Source organism: Haematobia irritans, chromosome 2 (genome assembly GCF_050003625.1).
Source record: "Haematobia irritans isolate KBUSLIRL chromosome 2, ASM5000362v1, whole genome shotgun sequence".
In the NCBI taxonomy this organism is placed as follows: Eukaryota; Metazoa; Arthropoda; class Insecta; order Diptera; family Muscidae; genus Haematobia; species Haematobia irritans.
Genome location: NC_134398.1, coordinates 28,960,960 through 28,978,968, shown reverse-complemented (window position 1 = coordinate 28,978,968; position 18,009 = coordinate 28,960,960). Strand labels below are relative to the sequence as shown.

At 29.4% G+C, this 18,009-nt stretch overlaps 2 protein-coding genes and 1 long non-coding RNA gene across 3 annotated transcripts; 1 reads left to right on the top strand and 2 right to left on the bottom strand.

Moving 5' to 3' along the window:
• Positions 1-3,303: 3,303 nt before the first annotated feature.
• On the bottom strand, positions 3,304-4,855 carry mTTF (mitochondrial transcription termination factor). Its single transcript, XM_075293676.1, has 3 exons — positions 4,318-4,855; positions 3,813-4,245; positions 3,304-3,748 (listed from the first exon to the last, which is right to left on the bottom strand). The coding sequence occupies exons 1-3, from the start codon at positions 4,754-4,756 to the stop codon at positions 3,331-3,333; spliced, it is 1,290 nt and encodes a 429-aa protein (XP_075149791.1). The 5' UTR covers positions 4,757-4,855; the 3' UTR covers positions 3,304-3,330.
• An 86-nt stretch (positions 4,856-4,941) lies between these two features.
• LOC142223837 (uncharacterized) lies at positions 4,942-11,938 on the top strand. The gene is made up of 3 exons (XM_075293675.1): positions 4,942-5,091; positions 6,780-7,735; positions 11,003-11,938. The coding sequence occupies exons 2-3, from the start codon at positions 6,806-6,808 to the stop codon at positions 11,570-11,572; spliced, it is 1,500 nt and encodes a 499-aa protein (XP_075149790.1). The 5' UTR covers positions 4,942-5,091; positions 6,780-6,805; the 3' UTR covers positions 11,573-11,938.
• Positions 9,033-9,464, bottom strand: LOC142223839 (uncharacterized). Its single transcript, XR_012718923.1, has 2 exons — positions 9,404-9,464; positions 9,033-9,238 (listed from the first exon to the last, which is right to left on the bottom strand). It is a non-coding gene; the product is annotated as an uncharacterized LOC142223839 (long non-coding RNA).
• Positions 11,939-18,009: the final 6,071 nt, after the last annotated feature.

The window sequence follows — 18,009 nt, the reverse complement described above, 5'->3', positions numbered from 1 at the left end:
AATTTTCTATAGAAATAAAATTTTGACAAAATTTTCTATAGAAATAAAAATTTTGACAAAATTTTCTATAGAAATAAAATTTTGGCAAAATTTTCTATAGAAATAAAATTTTGGCAAAATTTTCTATAGAAATAAAATTTTGACAAAATTTTCTAAAGAAATAAAATTTTGACAAAATTTTCTATAGAAATAAAATGTTGACGAAATTTTCTGCAGAAATAAAATTTTGACAAAATTTTCTATAGAAATAAAATTTTGACAAAATTTTCTATAGAAATAAAATTTTTATAAAATTTTCTATAGAAATAAAATTTTGACAAAATTTTCTATAGAAATAAAAATTTTGACAAAATTTTCTATAGAAATTACATTTTGACAAAATTTGCTATAGAAATAAAATTTTTGAAAAAATTATCTATAGAAATAAAAAGTTGACAAAATTTTCTATAGAAATACAATTTTGACAAAATTTTCTATAGAAATAAAATTTTGACAAAATTTTCTATAGAAATAAAATTTTGACAAAATTTTCTATAGAAATAAAATTTTGACAAAATTTTCTATAGAAATAAAATTTTGACAAAATTTTCTATAGAAATAAAATTTTGACAAAATTTTCTATAGAAATAAAATTTTGACAAAATTTTCTATAGAAATAAAATTTTGACAAAATTTTCTATAGAAATAAAATTTTGACAAAATTTTCTATAGAAATAAAATTTTGACAAAATTTTTTATAGCAATAAATTTTTGACAAAATTTTCTATAGAAATAAAATTTTGACAAAATTTTCTATAGAAATAAAATTTTGACAAAATTTTCTATAGAAATAAAATTTTGACAAAATTTTCTATAGAAATAAATTTTTGACAAAATTTTCTATAGAAATTACATTTTGACAAAATTTTCTATAGAAATAAAATTTTGACAAAATTTTCTATAGAAATAAAATTTTGACAAAATTTTCTATAGAAATAAAATTTTGACAAAATTTTCTATAGAAATAAAATGTTGACAAAATTTTCTATAGAAATAAAATGTTGACAAAATTTTCTATAGAAATAAAATTTTGACAAAATTTTCTATAGAAATAAAATTTTGACAAAATTTTCTATAGAAATAAAATTTTGACAAAATTTTCTATAGAAATAAAATTTTGACAAAATTTTCTATAGAAATAAAATTTTGACAAAATTTTCTATAGAAATAAAATTTTGACAAAATTTTCTATAGAAATAAAATGTTGACAAAATTTTCTATAGAAATAAAATTTTGACAAAATTTTCTATAGAAATAAAATTTTGACAAAATTTTCTATAGAAATAAAATTTTGACAAAATTTTCTATAGAAATAAAATTTTGACAAAATTTTCTATAGAAATAAAATTTTGCAAAATTTTCTATAGAAATAAAATTTTCACAAAATCTTCTATAGAAATAAAATTTTGACAAAATTTTCTATAGAAATAAAATTTTGACAAAATTTTCTATAGAAATAAAATTTTGACAAAATTTGCAATAGAAATAAAATTTTGACAAAATTTGCAATAGAACTAAAATTCTGACAAAATTTTCTATAGAAATAAAATTTTGACAAAATTTTCTATAGAAATTACATTTTGACAAAATTTTCTATAGAAATAAAATTTTGACAAAATTTTCTATAGAAATAAAATTTTGACAAAATTTTCTATAGAAATAAAATTTTGACAAAATTTTCTATAGAAATAAAATTTTGACAAAATTTTCTATAGAAATAAAATGTTGACAAAATTTTCTATAGAAATAAAATTTTGACAAAATTTTCTATAGAAATAAAATTTTGACAAAATTTTCTATAGAAATAAAATTTTGACAAAATTTTCTATAGAAATAAAATTTTGACAAAATTTTCTATAGAAATTACATTTTGACAAAATTTTCTATAGAAATAAAATTTTGGCAAAATTTTCTATAGAAATTAAATTTTGACAAAATATTCTATAGAAATAAAATGTTGACAAAATTTTTTATAGAAATAAAATTGTGACAAAATTTCCGATAGAAATAAAATTTTGACAAAATTTTCTATAGAAATAAAATTTTGACAAAATTTTCTACAGAAATAAAATTTTGACAAAATTTGCGACAGAAATGAAATTTTTATAAAATTTTCTATAGAATTTACATTTTGACAAAATTTTCTATAGAAATAAAATTTTGACAACATTTTCTATAGAAATTACATTTTGACAAAATTTTGACAGCCAATGCCATCAAATGGTTTTTTAGCATGCTTTGAGTTCTTGTATGTGGGAATGTTCTGGCTCTTGGCTCACTTCTTTGGACCACGATGTGAAAATGTTTGCTGTCGACTTCGGGGCCGAAAGATTCAGATTCCTATGTACAGGTAGTCATTAATCCTCACTTAAAGCTCCTTTTCAGATTAACATTTGGTGGTGGAAGAGAATCTTCTGCCACGTAAACCATCTCTTATGAGTATTAGGGTGGGAGGTTTCTATAATATCCCTTAAGAATTTGGTGTGGTGCACAGTATCAAACGCTTTAGACAGACAGATCCATTGCTACGAGAATCGAACGTTTACGCGGGCTTTTACTACTGAATTAATGTTGGTTATTAAGTCACACAACTCAGTGTTCATAATTCCGCCAGAGCAGAAGCTTGCTGATATTCTGTCAACATTTTTGCGTTGTTTTGGCGTTTTCTCTATCTCGCTTTAGATACCGTTCGATAGATATCCCTGTATGAAGGTTAAATCGGTCTTCGATATTTTCTCAGCAATGAGTAAGAGCATAATAAATTCATATTCCGTAATCGAGATCACCCAATTCCTTACCGAGTTCGCCAACAAAGCCCATTGTTTTCTTGTTCTTTGTTATTCCTGAGAATTCAAATCAAAGAATTTTATAGTCAATCAAACTTACCTGATGAATACCATGAACTATTGAACTAATGACCTTTTGCATCAAATCCCCAAAAAATTTCCTCCTCGTGGGCTACACGACATATCTGTGGTCACAACCCATAACAGCCAAAGTCTGTTTTTCAATATTTTCAGTACAGGAGTTTAAAGTTTTGAATCTTCACTGAAAATCAGGAGAAGGTGTTTTTTGGATTAGGATTAATTGCCTTCCTAGAAGAGATACAAACATGAAAAATTTAGAGCAAATAAATTTAGATACGCTGAATACGATGGTGCTAATATCTCAATTGTGTCCTAACTCGAGTTAGGCTGTTAAGGGTTGTGACCACAGATATAGCTTCATGATTTTACTTTTTTTTACACCACTCGAATCTGATAATTATTATTTAAAGTTTCTTTTATTGTCTCAACTTTCCGCCTTTGCGTCTTCATTACTCTCAACATTCTTATTTTTCTTAGGATTATAATTCTCTATCCACGAATTCAAAAATTTATTATACTCCCTTTTGCTACGGCAAACAATTACCAAACTCGAAGGTCTACATCCATGTTCCTTTAGTTCGTTAATGCGTTGTTTGGTTGTTTCCAAACTATGACACAAAATCCGAGGCACCTGGGCTACTTCAAAACGGGCAAATTTGGCTTCTTCCAGTAGATAATCTAAAACCTCTTTGATTTTTGTTACTCTTACTTTATTCACCTGAGGATGGCGATTCATTATGCATTGGGCCTCTTCCGGGGTGAAACCCAAACGATCGGCTATATACTCAGCTGTGGTACGGTCACCTAAAACCTTCAAATCGTCCAATGTAATTTGCAAGGATCTATAATTTAAGGGAAAAAGTTCAATAACTCGAAGAATTATGCATTTCAATGACGTCAACTTACTTTTGTAATATGGATTCTGGACACCTAACCATCCAAGGCATTATTTTATCTTTTTTGGCCGATCTAGCACGTTTAAGTCTTGTCTCAACTGAGCGTGGGGCATAACGAAAAGCCCATAGATCCTTGAGTATATTTTGTGACTCCACATTGTATTTCAACATAATTTCCAAATTTGCCTTAAACATAGCCAAAGGCATTTCCAATACAAATAAACGTTTTGCCAAGTATTTTGTCACAGTGCTGATGGGCACATCGAGCTTTTTTGAAATATAATTTACGCGATTTTCATGTTCAATATTGGAGGCCTCTTTATTTAGATTAGAAATCAATTTACGTAATCTTGGTACTTTTAGCCTTAAAAATGGTACAAAATCATTTAAATTTTGAAATCCTCTTAGCGCCTTTAGAATGTCTATTTTTTCTATTATCAGTCCTGAGGGAATGAATCGACACGACACAGTGTTATCATCAAATACTATGGGCCAAAAAAATAAACCTTACTTACTCTTCTCCAATGTCATAATCCATGGGTATTCCACAAAATTATGTTTTTCAATACCTTCGGCTATCAAGAGATCTATAACCAATAAAAGTGATTTTTTTCTGTAATTTTTAACCACCATAGCATCGTTCATAATCAATTCCGTTTCGGACTCTTTCAAGGGAAACCGTAATCGCAATGCCTCCAAAAGCACTTCTGCCGATTGTGATCTTTCATATTCCGCCTTGTAAGGGACTATATATTCGGCATCACCTTCAGCTGCTGTGCCGCCTGGTGGTGTCACTGTTTCCACCTCATTTCGCTGTGCGGACGATAAGGCCAACCAACGTCGATTGTTGCATGTATACTTTAAATGGCAATGCCCATTGGAGTTTTGTGTTAGTATTGGTTTAGATACTAATACCAAGGATCTCTCAAAGGCTACTATAAAATTGCGCCACATATTTTATCGCAAAACAAAAAACAACTATTAAATATTAGAATTAAATAACGAATGACATTACTCCGGCCAATTTGTTGACCAACGATTACAGCTGTTCATTCACAATAACCAATACATATGGTTGACGGATAATCACAATAACAACTGACTCACCTAATAAAGGCAATTGTGATTAACGGCACCATTGTTGCGTAGGTTTGGCATTAAACAATCAACAATCTCCCAACTATTGTTTTTGCTCCCAACGAGCGAGCATAAATAAATTTGCACAAAGTAATTAACTTTGAGGAAGCCGGTAAATTGTCACTAAAAGCTAATTATATCGTGTATATAGGGTAAGATATTACATTTTTATTAATTCTCTAATCTTATAATGCCAATGTTAATATTTTATTCATTCACTGATGTTCTTAGTCTTCCAACTTAAGGCGCCGATCTGAAAGTACAAAATAAATCCTGTTCTTTGCACAACTTGTGTCAACTCAAAAAGTCTTATTTTCTAGCATAGGTTAGATATAGTGTCAGCCCGATATTTATTTATTTATTTTTATTTATTTATTCCTTCAGGCTCACATAGACTCTTCAGTCCATTGTGATACCACAGTGGTGATCTTATCACTGAGTGCTGCCCGATTCTATGTTAAGCTCAATGACAAGGGACCTCCTTTTTATAACCGAGTCCTAACGGCGTTCTACATTGCAGTGAAACCACTTAGAGAAGCTTTGAAATACTCAGAAATATCACCAGCTTTACTGTGGTGGGATAATACACCACTGAAAAACTTTTTCGTCTTTGGTCGAAACTGGGTTTGAATCCACGACCCTGTGCATGCAAGGCAGGCATGCTAACCATTTCACCACAGTGGCTCCCATTTTCTAGCATAAGACATTCGGCTAAAAGTTGTAACTCTAGGATTACATTAATTCTTCCCTAATTGTCCTAACGCCCAAATTATAGTGGCATTCTTAAAAGGTTGCTTTTTCGGCAGACTGAACAGAAGCATGGTCCGGGGTTTTTCTCTATCCCGGCTCGGACCAACAGCAAACGGAGAAGGCTCCCCGCTATGCACCTTCTCGCAAAAATACTGACGAAACAGCACGTACACTGATGTGGCAAAGCTGTAGGTTTGGGATGGGGGGTTGTGTTGGGGCTACGCCCTTCTAGTAAAATTTTTAATTTTTGAGTCGAAAATTTCCAGTTTGTCAAAATTTTCTTCTATAGAAAATTTTCTTAAAATTTTATTTCTCTAGAAACCTTTGTCCAAATTGTATTTCTATGGAAAATTTTGCCAAAATTTTTTTCTATAGAAAATTTTGTCAGCATTTTTTTTCTATAAATTTTTTTCTACAGAAATTTTTTCAAATTTTTTTTTCTATGGAATCTTTTTTTCAAAATTTTTTCTATAAAAAAATTTTGTCAATATTTTTCTATAAAAAATTTTGTCAATATTTTTCTATAAAAAATTTTGTCAAAATTTGTTTCTATAGGAAATTTTTTCAAAATTTGTTTCTATAGGAAATTTTGTCAAAATTTGTTTCTATAGGAAATTTTGTCAAAATGTTTTTCTATAGAAAATTTTGTCTAAATTGTATTTCTATAGAAATGTTGTTAAAATTTTATTTCTATAAAAATTAAAGTATATCATAGTTGGAGGGGAACAAGTGGGGACAAGTGTGCATTATATTCTATATTAATTTGCTGGATTATGGGAGACGAGTCCTAATGAGCACCTCCAGAAGTTTTAACTTGGCTAGAGATTACTCAGAAGTACTACACATTTTCCGAAAAAAAAAACATATTTTTAAAAATAACGTTATGATGTTTTAAATTCAATAAAATTGATTTCATAGAATTTGGTCAAAATCTTCAAAATTTTTCTTGTTGTATCTTAAAAGATACAGTGGGCATTAAGGGTTAAAGAGCATTGTAGAGTATGTATTTTTGAAACCTAAAATTTTCGAATACCAAACAACTGAATCTGGGGAAAAAAACTAAAATTTTCATTTCTTTCTACTTGGCTAGATCGCTTATGCACTTCATCGAATAATATGGCGCAAAACTTATTTTCACCACATACTTGTAACGTATGTCTTATGTTAAAGGCTTGTCCAGCCTCTGCACACGATTCGATATTATCCGAAAATCCAACAAATTTCTCAGTATGTACAGGTTGTAATTTGGTCAAATACTGTGGCAAAAATCATCAAAAGTTAGATTGGCAAATACATAAGGAATTTTGTAGAGCTGTGATGGCCATGAAAAAGGCTCTAAAAATATCCCATCCTTTAATGATAACCTCAAAACCCCCAGCATCCAATGTCGATATGGAGTTAACCATTACACAAATGAAATATCTCATTAAAAGCACATTAGAAAGACCATTAGAGTCTCATGAGGAGGAAATAACATCATATCCTGCCTATTGTCCCATATGTTTTGGCTTTAAATCCGTCAATGTAATATGTCCTCATTGTAAGGGACAGGCTTACTGCTCAGAAAAACATATGAAAAAGCACGCAGAAGAACACAGTAAATTATGTGGAGTTTTGACCTTGTATTATACACCATATAAAGCATTTCCACTACCAAAAGACTACGAAATGCCACTCAAACAAAGTGTTGGCAATTTGCATGAAATTGATTTGGTGGAAACCTTTGAGAGAGCCTTTCAATGTAAACTACCATTACAGCCAACACACAACAAGGATGGCTACCAATTATTTGCTTATGCTGCAAGTTTCAGTTGCATTTTCACCATTTGCTATATTCTCTCTTACATGGATATGGATGCATATGATAGCAGTAATTTTATTATATTCATTGTGGGATCATCGGTGGAAGCCTCGTTATGGTTTACTCAAGCCCATTGCAAGTTCTTTTTTCATCAGTATCCTCAAATAAAAACATTGGATTTGTATTTTATTGGACCTGAACTAGTCGATGCTACACCGAATCGATGTTTTCAGTTTGACTATAAGGTAAGCTTTCATCATACACTGCAACATAGTATGGGGGTTATATTCAACAAGTCAAACAACTTCCATTTCCTCCGCCATCGTTGCAGTCGGGTCTACGGCCCGGGGCGGACACAGGGTTTTCAACCCTGTCCAAGGACTGCAAACCCCCATTTGGAGTATGCTTATTTCTCGAAAAAATCGAAAATACCAACTCCAAAGGGCTACAACAACAACAACAACTTCCATTTCCTTTCATCAACTAATAGTGACAATTAATTGAATTAAAGGTTTTATTTCTATAGAAAATTTTGTCAAAATTTTATTTCTAAAGAAAATTTTGTCAAAATTTTATTTCTATAGAAAATTTTGTCAAAATTTTATTTCTATAGAAAATTTTGTTAAAATTTTATTTCTATAGAAAATTTTGTCAACATTTTATCAAAATTTTATTTCTATAGAAAATTTTATTTCTAAAGAAAATTTTCACTTTTGTCAAAATTTTATTTCTATAGAAAATTTTTCAAAATTTTATTTTCAGAAAATTTTATCAAAATTTTATTTCTATAGAAAATGTTGTCAAAATTTTATTTCTATAGAAAATTTTGTCAAATTTTATTTCTATAGAAAATTTTGTCAAAATTTTATTTCTTTAAAAAATTTTGTCAAAATTTTTTTTCTATAGAAAATTTTGTCAAAATTTTATTTCTATAGAAATTTTTGACAAAATTTTATTGCTATAGAAAATTTTGTCAAAATTTTATTTCCATATTTCCATTATTTTCTATAGAAAATTTTGTCAAAATTGTATTGCTATCGAAAATTTTGTCAAAATTTTATTGCTTTAGATAATTTTATCAAAATTGAATTTCTATAGAAATAAAATTTTGTCATATTTTAAGATTAATAAACATCTTAAAATTTCCCAAAAAGAATTCCTCAAAAAACCATCCAAACAAATATAATTCATTAGGATTTATTTATCACTATATATATTCCTATAGAAAATTTTGTCAAAATTTTATTTCTATAGAAAATTTTGTCAAAATTTTATTGCTATAGAAAATTTTGTCAAAATTTTATTTCTGCCCGTGTAAAAATTGGGGGATCTGATTTGATATGGTTAGATCTGAGCCAAGATATGGTCAGATCTGAGCAGATCCGAAAAATGGTTATATCTGGTCAGATCTAAATACTATGAAATTGGATCTGATCAGATCTCAAAAATGAGACACATCTAATCAGATCTAATTTGATATAATTGTATATTATTTGATACAATTGTATCTTTCGAGATCTTTCAACACATAAAAGCCCATAATTTGTATATAAAATGAGATCAATTGTTTTATTTAATAATACAGACAAAAAGTATGTGCATAATAAATATGTTTAATTTAAATTGATCCATCAAAGCTATTTAAGAGTATTGACAGTTGAGTTAGAGTGTTGTCCAAGGGTTTTTTCGTTTGTTTCTTCTGCTTTGGACTTAGACACGCGACTAAAGTATTACAGCGTTAAGGCAATCTGCAATGAAATTAAGTAAAAAAACAATTATTAAACAAATATAGGAATAAACAAATATGGGAATATATTGAACTATGTAAGCAAGTATTAGTATTGTTTTGAATCATTCTTCTTTAAGTTGCAATAAAAATTGCCATATAATTTTATGTTGCTTTTAATACTCACATTTAAAGTGTATTCGGGATTCGGTTAGGTATAGCGATAGGCTGTTATTTTAGGCTCATACAAACTATTCAGACCATCATGACATCACAGTGATCAACATCTCACTTATCGCTTACTGCTGCTCGATTCAATAATTAGCTCAATAACATGGGACCTCCTTGCTATAATCGAGTCCTATCGGCATTTCACGTTGCGCTGAAACAACTTAGAGAATCTTTGTTGGTCGGAACTGGGATTGAACCCGTGACCTTTTGAATGCAAGGCGGGCATGTTAACCAGTACACCACTGAGGTTTCCTTTTTTTCCAAATCTAGAAAATAGTAAAACAATATGAAAATGACTACTAAGGAAATAACAAATACAATCTACTTACCTACATAATCTCCGCAATAAAGGAAACGATATACACTTTAACAAAGGAACACATTTAAAACAATTATATTATATTTCTTAATTTTCTCAGCTAGTCTGGCGTTAAATTTGTTTAGAAGTGATGCCCCTGACGGCGTTGACATTTGACATAATGACATTGAGGCTTAGACGTGTATTTCAAAAATCTTTTTAACTTGTTCATGATTTTTTTTATTATATTTTGGACCGTATTTAACCTCATATATAGTCAGATATGATGTTATATCTACCATATCTTATTAGATATAGTGCTATATATGGTCCTATCCAAGCATATATTATTAGATATGCCAGATATAATTAGATATACTATATATGATGAGATCTGCAATTATATCTAACCAGATCTAGCACCATATATAGCATATCTAATTATGTCTGAACCAATGTCTGAACAGATCCAATTAGATCCAATTTGATATTATTAGATAGGATTGGATCCTCCAATTTTTACACGGGTATAGAAAATTTTGTCAACATTTTATTGCTATAGATAATTTTATCAAAATTTTATTGCTATAGAAAATTTTGTCAACATTTTATTTCTATAGAAATTAAATTTTGTCATATTTTAAGATTAATAAACATCTTAAAATTTCCCACAAAGAATTCCTCAAAAAAACCATCCAAACAAATATAATTCATTAGGATTTATTTATCACTATATATATTTCTATAGACATTTTTGTCACAATTTTATTTTCTATTTATATAGAAAATTTTGTCAACATTTTATTGCTATAGAAAATGTTGTCAAAATGTTATTGAAAATTTTATTTCTATAGAAAATTTAGTCAAAATTTAGTTTCTATAGAAAATTTGTCAAATTTTATTTCTATAGAAAATTTGTCAAATTTTATTTCTATAGAAAATTTTGTCAAAATTTTATTTCCATAGAAAATTTAGTCAACATTTTTTTCTATAGAAAATGTTGTAAAAATTTTATTTCTATAGAAATTTTTGTCAAAATTTTATTGCTATAGAAAAATTTGTCAAAATTTTATTTCTATAGAAAATGTTGTCAAATTTTATTGCTATAGAAAATTTTGTCAAAATTTTATTTCTATTAATAAACATCTTAAAATTTCCCCCAAAGAATTCATTAGAAAACAATCCAATCAAATATAATTCATTAGGATTAGTGACTTTATCACTATACTATTTTGTCTATATTTTTTCTCATTATAGGATAGCGAACGAATCGTAAACTTTTATTGTTTTAAAGGACTATTTCAACAATACTGCCAGTATTACAAAGTCAAAGCACAATTAGTTATTGCTTTCAATTGTGGTTTTTCTGAATTTTCTAATTGCACCAGCTCATCCGCACAGTCATCGAATTTGAATACGCACGCAGAAGGAAATGGAATAGCAAACAACAATGGTGTTGCAGAACTGAATCCAACATCTGAATTGAATAAAAATTCCTCCGTCCAGTTATCATCAAATTTGGATCAGTTCTCAAAATTATCGATTACAAATGACACATGGTTTAGAGGTCTTATAGAAATTTTACAAACATTTGATACACCTATTGTCTTTACTTCGTTCACTAAACAGGAAGCTCTATTTGATTTTGCTGCCCTTTTAAAAGCTTCCGAAGGTGAAAAATTAAAAATTAAAATTGAACGTATTTTTAAACTTCATAAGAATCCATTTAGAGATTTACGACCGCAACGACATTGGAAAGAAGAAGATGATGAGAAAATATTCTATCGTAATGGATATATTCAGGCAATAAGATCTAAATTACTGTAAATCAGGTAAAACGTGATGTGATAAAGAAAAAACCCTATCTTTAGTTTGTTTTTGTAGTCTCAACTTTAGTTTTCATTAGTAATATGTTTTTTTTTTTTTGATAAAAAGAAACTAACCCGTAATTTAAAATTATATTTTAAAGATTATCTTATTTGGTTTCTACACTTGATGTTACCAACCATTCATTGAAAAAAATAACCATCCATAAAAAATATGGATATTTCGTATTGTTACAACAAAAGGGCATAATTTGTGTTCAACTCTACAAAGTGTTCATTGAAAACTATGTTGAAAAGTTCTATTTCTTAGAAAAAATATTTTTTTATGTTTAATTATTAATAAATAAATGTTATTAAATAATAAATATGAAGTCTTTTGTGTTCTATTCCATAAAGTGTCTGTGGAAAAAAATTTTATAAGTCGTATTCCTTATGAAATATGAATTATTTGTTTTTTTATTATTTTTTTATGTTGGATTATTAAATAAATATTTTGAAAGAAAAAATTTAAATAAATATTTTTTAATAATAAATATAAAGTCTTTTGATACAGTGGTATATGGCATATAGGGAGTTTACTCCCTTTAATACAAACAAATATTTGACTAAAATGAGGTTAAAGCTCATTTCCATCGACATATTCCGAATAAATGGATACCGCTTAGGACATATGTTCAAAACATAATATCAAATATCCAATATAAACAAAAAAATACTTCTTAGTCCAATTTGTTTGTAGACACAGCAGTAAAATCTACTAGAAAAAGGGAAGCAGTTTCTGTTTGTTGAAATGACATTTAAGTTCGATTACACTAAAACATGTTTTAGTTTAGTTGGGAGCCACCGTGGTGCAATTATTGGTATGTCAATCTTAATTTGAACCAAACAGCAAAAAGTTTTTCAGGCGTGGATTATCCTCTCTCAATAATGCTGATTACATTTCTGAGCGTTGCAAAACTTTTTACCTTAATGTGAAACGCCGTTCACGCTCGGTTATAAAAAAGGTGATCCCTTCTCCTTGAGCTAAACATAGAATCAGGCAGCATCTATTGATAAGAGAGAAGTTCACCACTTGTGTTAGCATAATGGCCCAGCAAAAATGGAGCACTATTTCAGCAGGATTGTAAGGGAGAGAGGCAGTACCAACTGCTTACAAAACAACCGAATTAGCGCTGATTTTTGTGAGCGATGTCCCGATTTATAGCAGCTTCAACATAGCGCTGATATAATTGTTCATTTCAATAACAATATTATTGTATACCAAAAAGCGCAACTAAATTTTACTGCTGAAATATGTTTTGCTGGGGGACTATATAGTCTTAGTGAACCAAAAGGGCTGCCACTATGTTTGTTTGACACAAACAAAATAGATAAAAAAGGCGCTATCGTAACACAATATAGATGCCTAGTAAAGACACTCTAACGACTATTTAATTTAGTAACTTGGCATAGTACAACTCTCAATAGTGATGAGATTTAGACATCGTATACGAATGATTTCGGCGTGTTGGGAATTCTTAGTAGTTGGCAGCACGGTTGCCACTCGTACCAAAAAAAATCTACCAACATTTAAAGAAAATTTTACCACAATCTACAAAATTAAAAATTTTTTAAAAATTTAGTGGTTAGTATGAAAAATATATATTTTTTTAATGAATCAATGATCCCTTCTATTATTGTAATTGTGTCGAATTTTATATGTATTAACGATTTTAGTTTGCACCAACAAGTGCACATGTCTACTTCTACAAAAAGAGAGAACTTACTCACAGTGGACTTTGGTATGAAAGAACACGAAAATTAAATTTTTTGAACATATTGAAATATAAATTATTTTCTATAAATTTTATTCCTATAGAAAAAAATATCTACCAATTTTATTTCTATAGAATATTGTCTTAAAATTTTATTTCTACACAAAATTTTCTCAAAATTTTTATTTCTATAGAGAATTATATCAAAATTTTATTTCTACAGAAAATTTTCTCAATATTTTATTTATATATATGGAAAATTTTCTCAAAATTTTATTTCTATAAAAAATTTTCTCACAATTTTATTTTTATAGAAAATTTTTCTCACAATTTTTTTCTACAGAAAATTTTCTCAAAATTTTTATTTCTATAGAGAATTTTATCAAAATTTTATTTCTACAGAAAATTTTCTCAAAATTTTATATATATAGAAAATTTTCTCAAAATTTTATTTCTATAGAAAATGTTCTTCAAATTTCATTTCTATAGCAAATTATCTCAAAATTTTATTCGTATAGAACATTTTTTCAAAATTTTATTTCTATAGATTTTTTTTTTCAAAATTTTATTTTTATAGAAAATTTTCTCAAAATTATATTTCTATTCATTTTTTTTTTAATTTGTTTCTATAGAAATTTTTCTAAAAGTTTTATTTCTATAGAAAAATTTTTCAATTTTTATTTCAAAATTTTATTTCTATAGACTTTTTTCAAAATTTATTTCTGTAGATTTTTTTTTAAATTTTATTTCTAAAGAAACTTTTCTCAAAATTTTATCTCTATAAAATTTTTTCTAATTTGTTTCTGTCGAAAATTATATTTATATTGAAAATTTTGTCAAAATTTTATTTCTATAGATAATTTTATCAAAATTTTATATCTATACAATTTTTTATACCCACCACCATAGAATGGTGACGGGGGTATAATAAGTTTGTCATTCCGTTTGTAACACATCGAAATATCGATTTCCGACTATATAAAGTATATATATTCTTGATCAGGGAGAAATTCTAAGACGATATAACCATGTCCGTCTGTCCGTCTGTCTGTCTGTTGTAATCACGCTACAGTCTTCAATAATGAAGCAATCGTGCTGAAATTTTGCACAAACTCGTCTTTTGTCTGCAGGCAGGTCAAGTTCGAAGATGGGCTACATCGGTCAAGGTTTTGATATAGTCCCCATATAAACCGACCTCCCGATTTGGGGTCTTGGGATTATAGAAATCGTAGTTTTTATCCAATTTGCCTGAAATTTTAAATCTAGAGGTATTTTATGACCATAAAGAGGTGTGCCAAAAATGGTGAGTATCGGTCTATGTTTTGGTATAGCCCCCATATAGACCGATCTCCCGATTCTACTTCTTGGGCTTATAGAAACCGTAGTTTTTATCCAATTTGCCAGAAATTGGAAATCTATAGGTATTTTAGGACCATAAAGAGGTGTGTCAAAAATGGTGAGTATCGGTCCATGTTTTGGTATAGCCCCCATATATACCGATCTCCCGATTTTACTTCTTGGGCTTATAGAAACCGTAGTTTTTATCCAATTTGCCTGAAATTGGAAATCTAGAGGTATTTTAGGACCATAAAGAGGTGTGCCAAAAATGGTGAGTATCGGTCTATGTTTTGGTATAGCCCCCATATAGACCGATCTCCCGATTCTACTTCTTGGGCTTATAGAAACCGTACTTTTTATCCAATTTGCCTGAAATTGGAAATCTATTGGTATTTTAGGACCATAAAGAGGTGTGCCGAAAACGGTGAGTATCGGTCCGTATTTTAGTATAGCCCCCATAAGAGCGATTTCCCGATTTAACTCCTTAGGTTTCTAGAAGCCGTAGTTTTTATCCGATTTACCTGAAATTGTAAATATTCTGGTATTTAAGGCTCACAAAAACGTGTATTGCTCCATTTGGTAATGCCTCGATATAGACCTATTTCACTTCTTGAGATTATAGAAGGCGCACTGATCATGAAAATTGTTTGAAACTCAATGTAAAACTTCCAGATTTTATTTCTCGGGTGAAAATCTACAGATTTAAGATTTCAAATCAAGACGTTATTTTATAATTTTCTTGCACACTTACAAGAGATGTTAATGATACCTCTAAAACTCAAACAAAAATGGTTCTTATAAATCCAGAATCTGATATAGTCTTCATAGGTAAAATCTCTAAATTTATCTTCGGGAAGTGTACTGGTTGAACTGCTCTGCTTGATCTGTCCTCAAACCCTCTGAAATTTCAAAGGAAACCCTAAGATTTGATTCATGATGGTGGGTGTTTAAGATTCGGCCCGGCCGAACTTACTGCTGTATATACTTGTTTTAATTTGTTTCTGTCGAAAATTATATTTATATTGAAAATTTTGTCAAAATTTTATTTCTATAGATAATTTTATCAAAATTTTATATTTATAGAAAATTTTATCACAATTTTATTCAATTTACAATTAATTATTATTCGAGCTTTATGGACAAAGTAGATTAAGGAACCTGATCAATAAAACCATCGAAAAGATTATTCTGCTGTATCTAGTAACAAATTTCTTTGAGTTTAAGAATGAACTGTTTTTCTTTTAAATAAAGAACAAAATTCGTAACAACGTACACTCATGGGAATATTTTAGTAAACATTGACTACTTTCCCATGTTTCGAGCGGATTTTTCTTTATTTCTTTATTCCAAGTATGCTTCAAAAATTTTATGAAATAAATGGCAGTCAAATTTCAATGACATACAAATTAGTTCAATTCTAACTAAAACAGAAGAATTTTTTGGTACACTTCTCAAAAATTGTAAGAATGAACTACAGCGTGATTAAATTGTGAATGATCTGGCGCCTAAGATTTTTTCTTTATTTTTAGTTCAGTTTTTCTTTTCGAGAATGGTAATTAAAAATCCAAAAATGTCAGAAAATTTTCGTTAATTGAATGAATCTCAAAATTTGGAATACCATTTTGTTCAATTTTCGCACGAGATAGTTCATTTTAATGTAGTTTACTTTTTATACCCTCCACCATAGGATGGGGGGTATATTAACTTTGTCATTATGTTTGTAACACATCGAAATATTGCTCTAAGACCCCATAAAGTATATATATTCTGGGTCGTGGTGAAATTCTGAGTCGATCTGAGCATGTCCGTCCGTCCGTCCGTCTGTTGAAATCACGCTAACTTCCGAACGAAACAAGCTATCGACTTGAAACTTGGCACAAGTAATTGTTATTGATGTAGGTCGGATGGTATTGCAAATGGGCCATATCGGTCCACTTTTACGTATAGCCCCCATACAAACGGACCCCCAAATTTGGCTTGCGAGGCCTCTAAGAGAAGCAAATTTCATCCGATCCGGCTGAAATTTGGTGCATGGTATTAGTATATGGTATCTAAGAACCATGCAAAAATTAGTCCACATCGGTCCATAATTTTATATATAGGCCCCATATAAACCGATCCCCCGATTTGGCTTGCGAGGCCTCTAAGAGAAGCAAATTTCATCCGATCCGACTGAAATTTGATACATGGTGTTAGTATATGGTCTCCAACAACCATGCAAAAGTTGGTCCATATCGGTCCTTAATTATATGTAGCCCCCATATAAACCGATCCCCCGATTTGACTTGCGAGGCCTCTAAGAGAAGCAAATTTCATCCGATCCGACTGAAATTTGATACATGGTGTTAGTATATGGTCTCCAACAACCATGCAAAAATTGGTCCATATCGGTCCATAATTATATATAGCCCCCATATAAACCGATTCCCAGATTTGGCTTGCAGAGCCTCTAAGAGAAGAAAATTTCACATGATCCGGCTGAAATTTGGTACATGGTGTTAGTATATGGTCTCTAACCACTATGCAAAAATTGGTCGAAATCGGTCCATAATTATATATAGCCCCCATATAAAATGATCCCCAGATTTGACCTCCGGAGCCCCTTGGAAGAGCAAAATTCACCCAATCCGGTTGAAATTTGGTACGTGGTGTTAGTATATGGTCTCTAACAACCATGCAAAAATTGGTCCATGCCGCTCTTAATTATATAACCCCCATTTAAACCAACCCCCAGATTTGACCTCCGCAGCTCTTAGAGGACCAAAATTCATCGGATCCGGTTAAGATTTGGTACGTGGTGAAATTTGTACATTGTGCAGTATATGGCCGCTAACAACCATGCCAAAAATGGTCCATAGCCGTCTATAGTTATATATAGCCGATCCCCAAAAGTAATCTAGCAAAATTTTATTTCTATAGAAAATTTTGTCAAAATTTTATTACTATAGAAAATTTTGTCAACATTTTATTTCGATAGAACACTTACAATTGATTACGTATGGACTAACTTACAATTGAGTAGACGGTGTTAAGAAGTTTTAAGAAACCTTGCCATCGGCAAGTGTTACCGCAACCCAAGTAATTCGATTGTGGATGGCAGTCTTTAGTACAAGTTTCAATGCAATCCATGGTGGAGGGTACATAAGATTCGGTCTGGCCGAACTTACGGCCGTTTATACTTGTTTTCTGTTTAAAATTAAATATCTCAGATAATTAAAAAATTATTTTATTTTTATTATTTTTAAATTAAAAATGTTTTGTTATACTTAAAAAAATAACTCTTATTAAAGCAAAGATTTTTGTACGTTGTTTTAATTTTTCTTTTATTTTAATTTAATTTAATTTG

What these genes read in the sequence shown, in the direction of transcription:
- LOC142223837 (XM_075293675.1), top strand. Translation starts at nt 6,806, where the DNA reads ATGGCGCAAAACTTATTTTCACCACATACTTGTAACGTATGTCTTATG. An exon ending in GTTTTCAGTTTGACTATAAG is followed by an intron (nt 7,736 to 11,002) that starts GTAAGCTTTCAT and finishes TTCTCATTATAG; the next exon opens with GATAGCGAACGAATCGTAAA.
- mTTF (XM_075293676.1), bottom strand. Translation starts at nt 4,756, where the DNA reads ATGTGGCGCAATTTTATAGTAGCCTTTGAGAGATCCTTGGTATTAGTA. An exon ending in GATTATGACATTGGAGAAGA is followed by an intron (nt 4,246 to 4,317) that starts GTAAGTAAGGTT and finishes TCATTCCCTCAG; the next exon opens with GACTGATAATAGAAAAAATA. An exon ending in CCAGAATCCATATTACAAAA is followed by an intron (nt 3,749 to 3,812) that starts GTAAGTTGACGT and finishes CTTAAATTATAG; the next exon opens with ATCCTTGCAAATTACATTGG.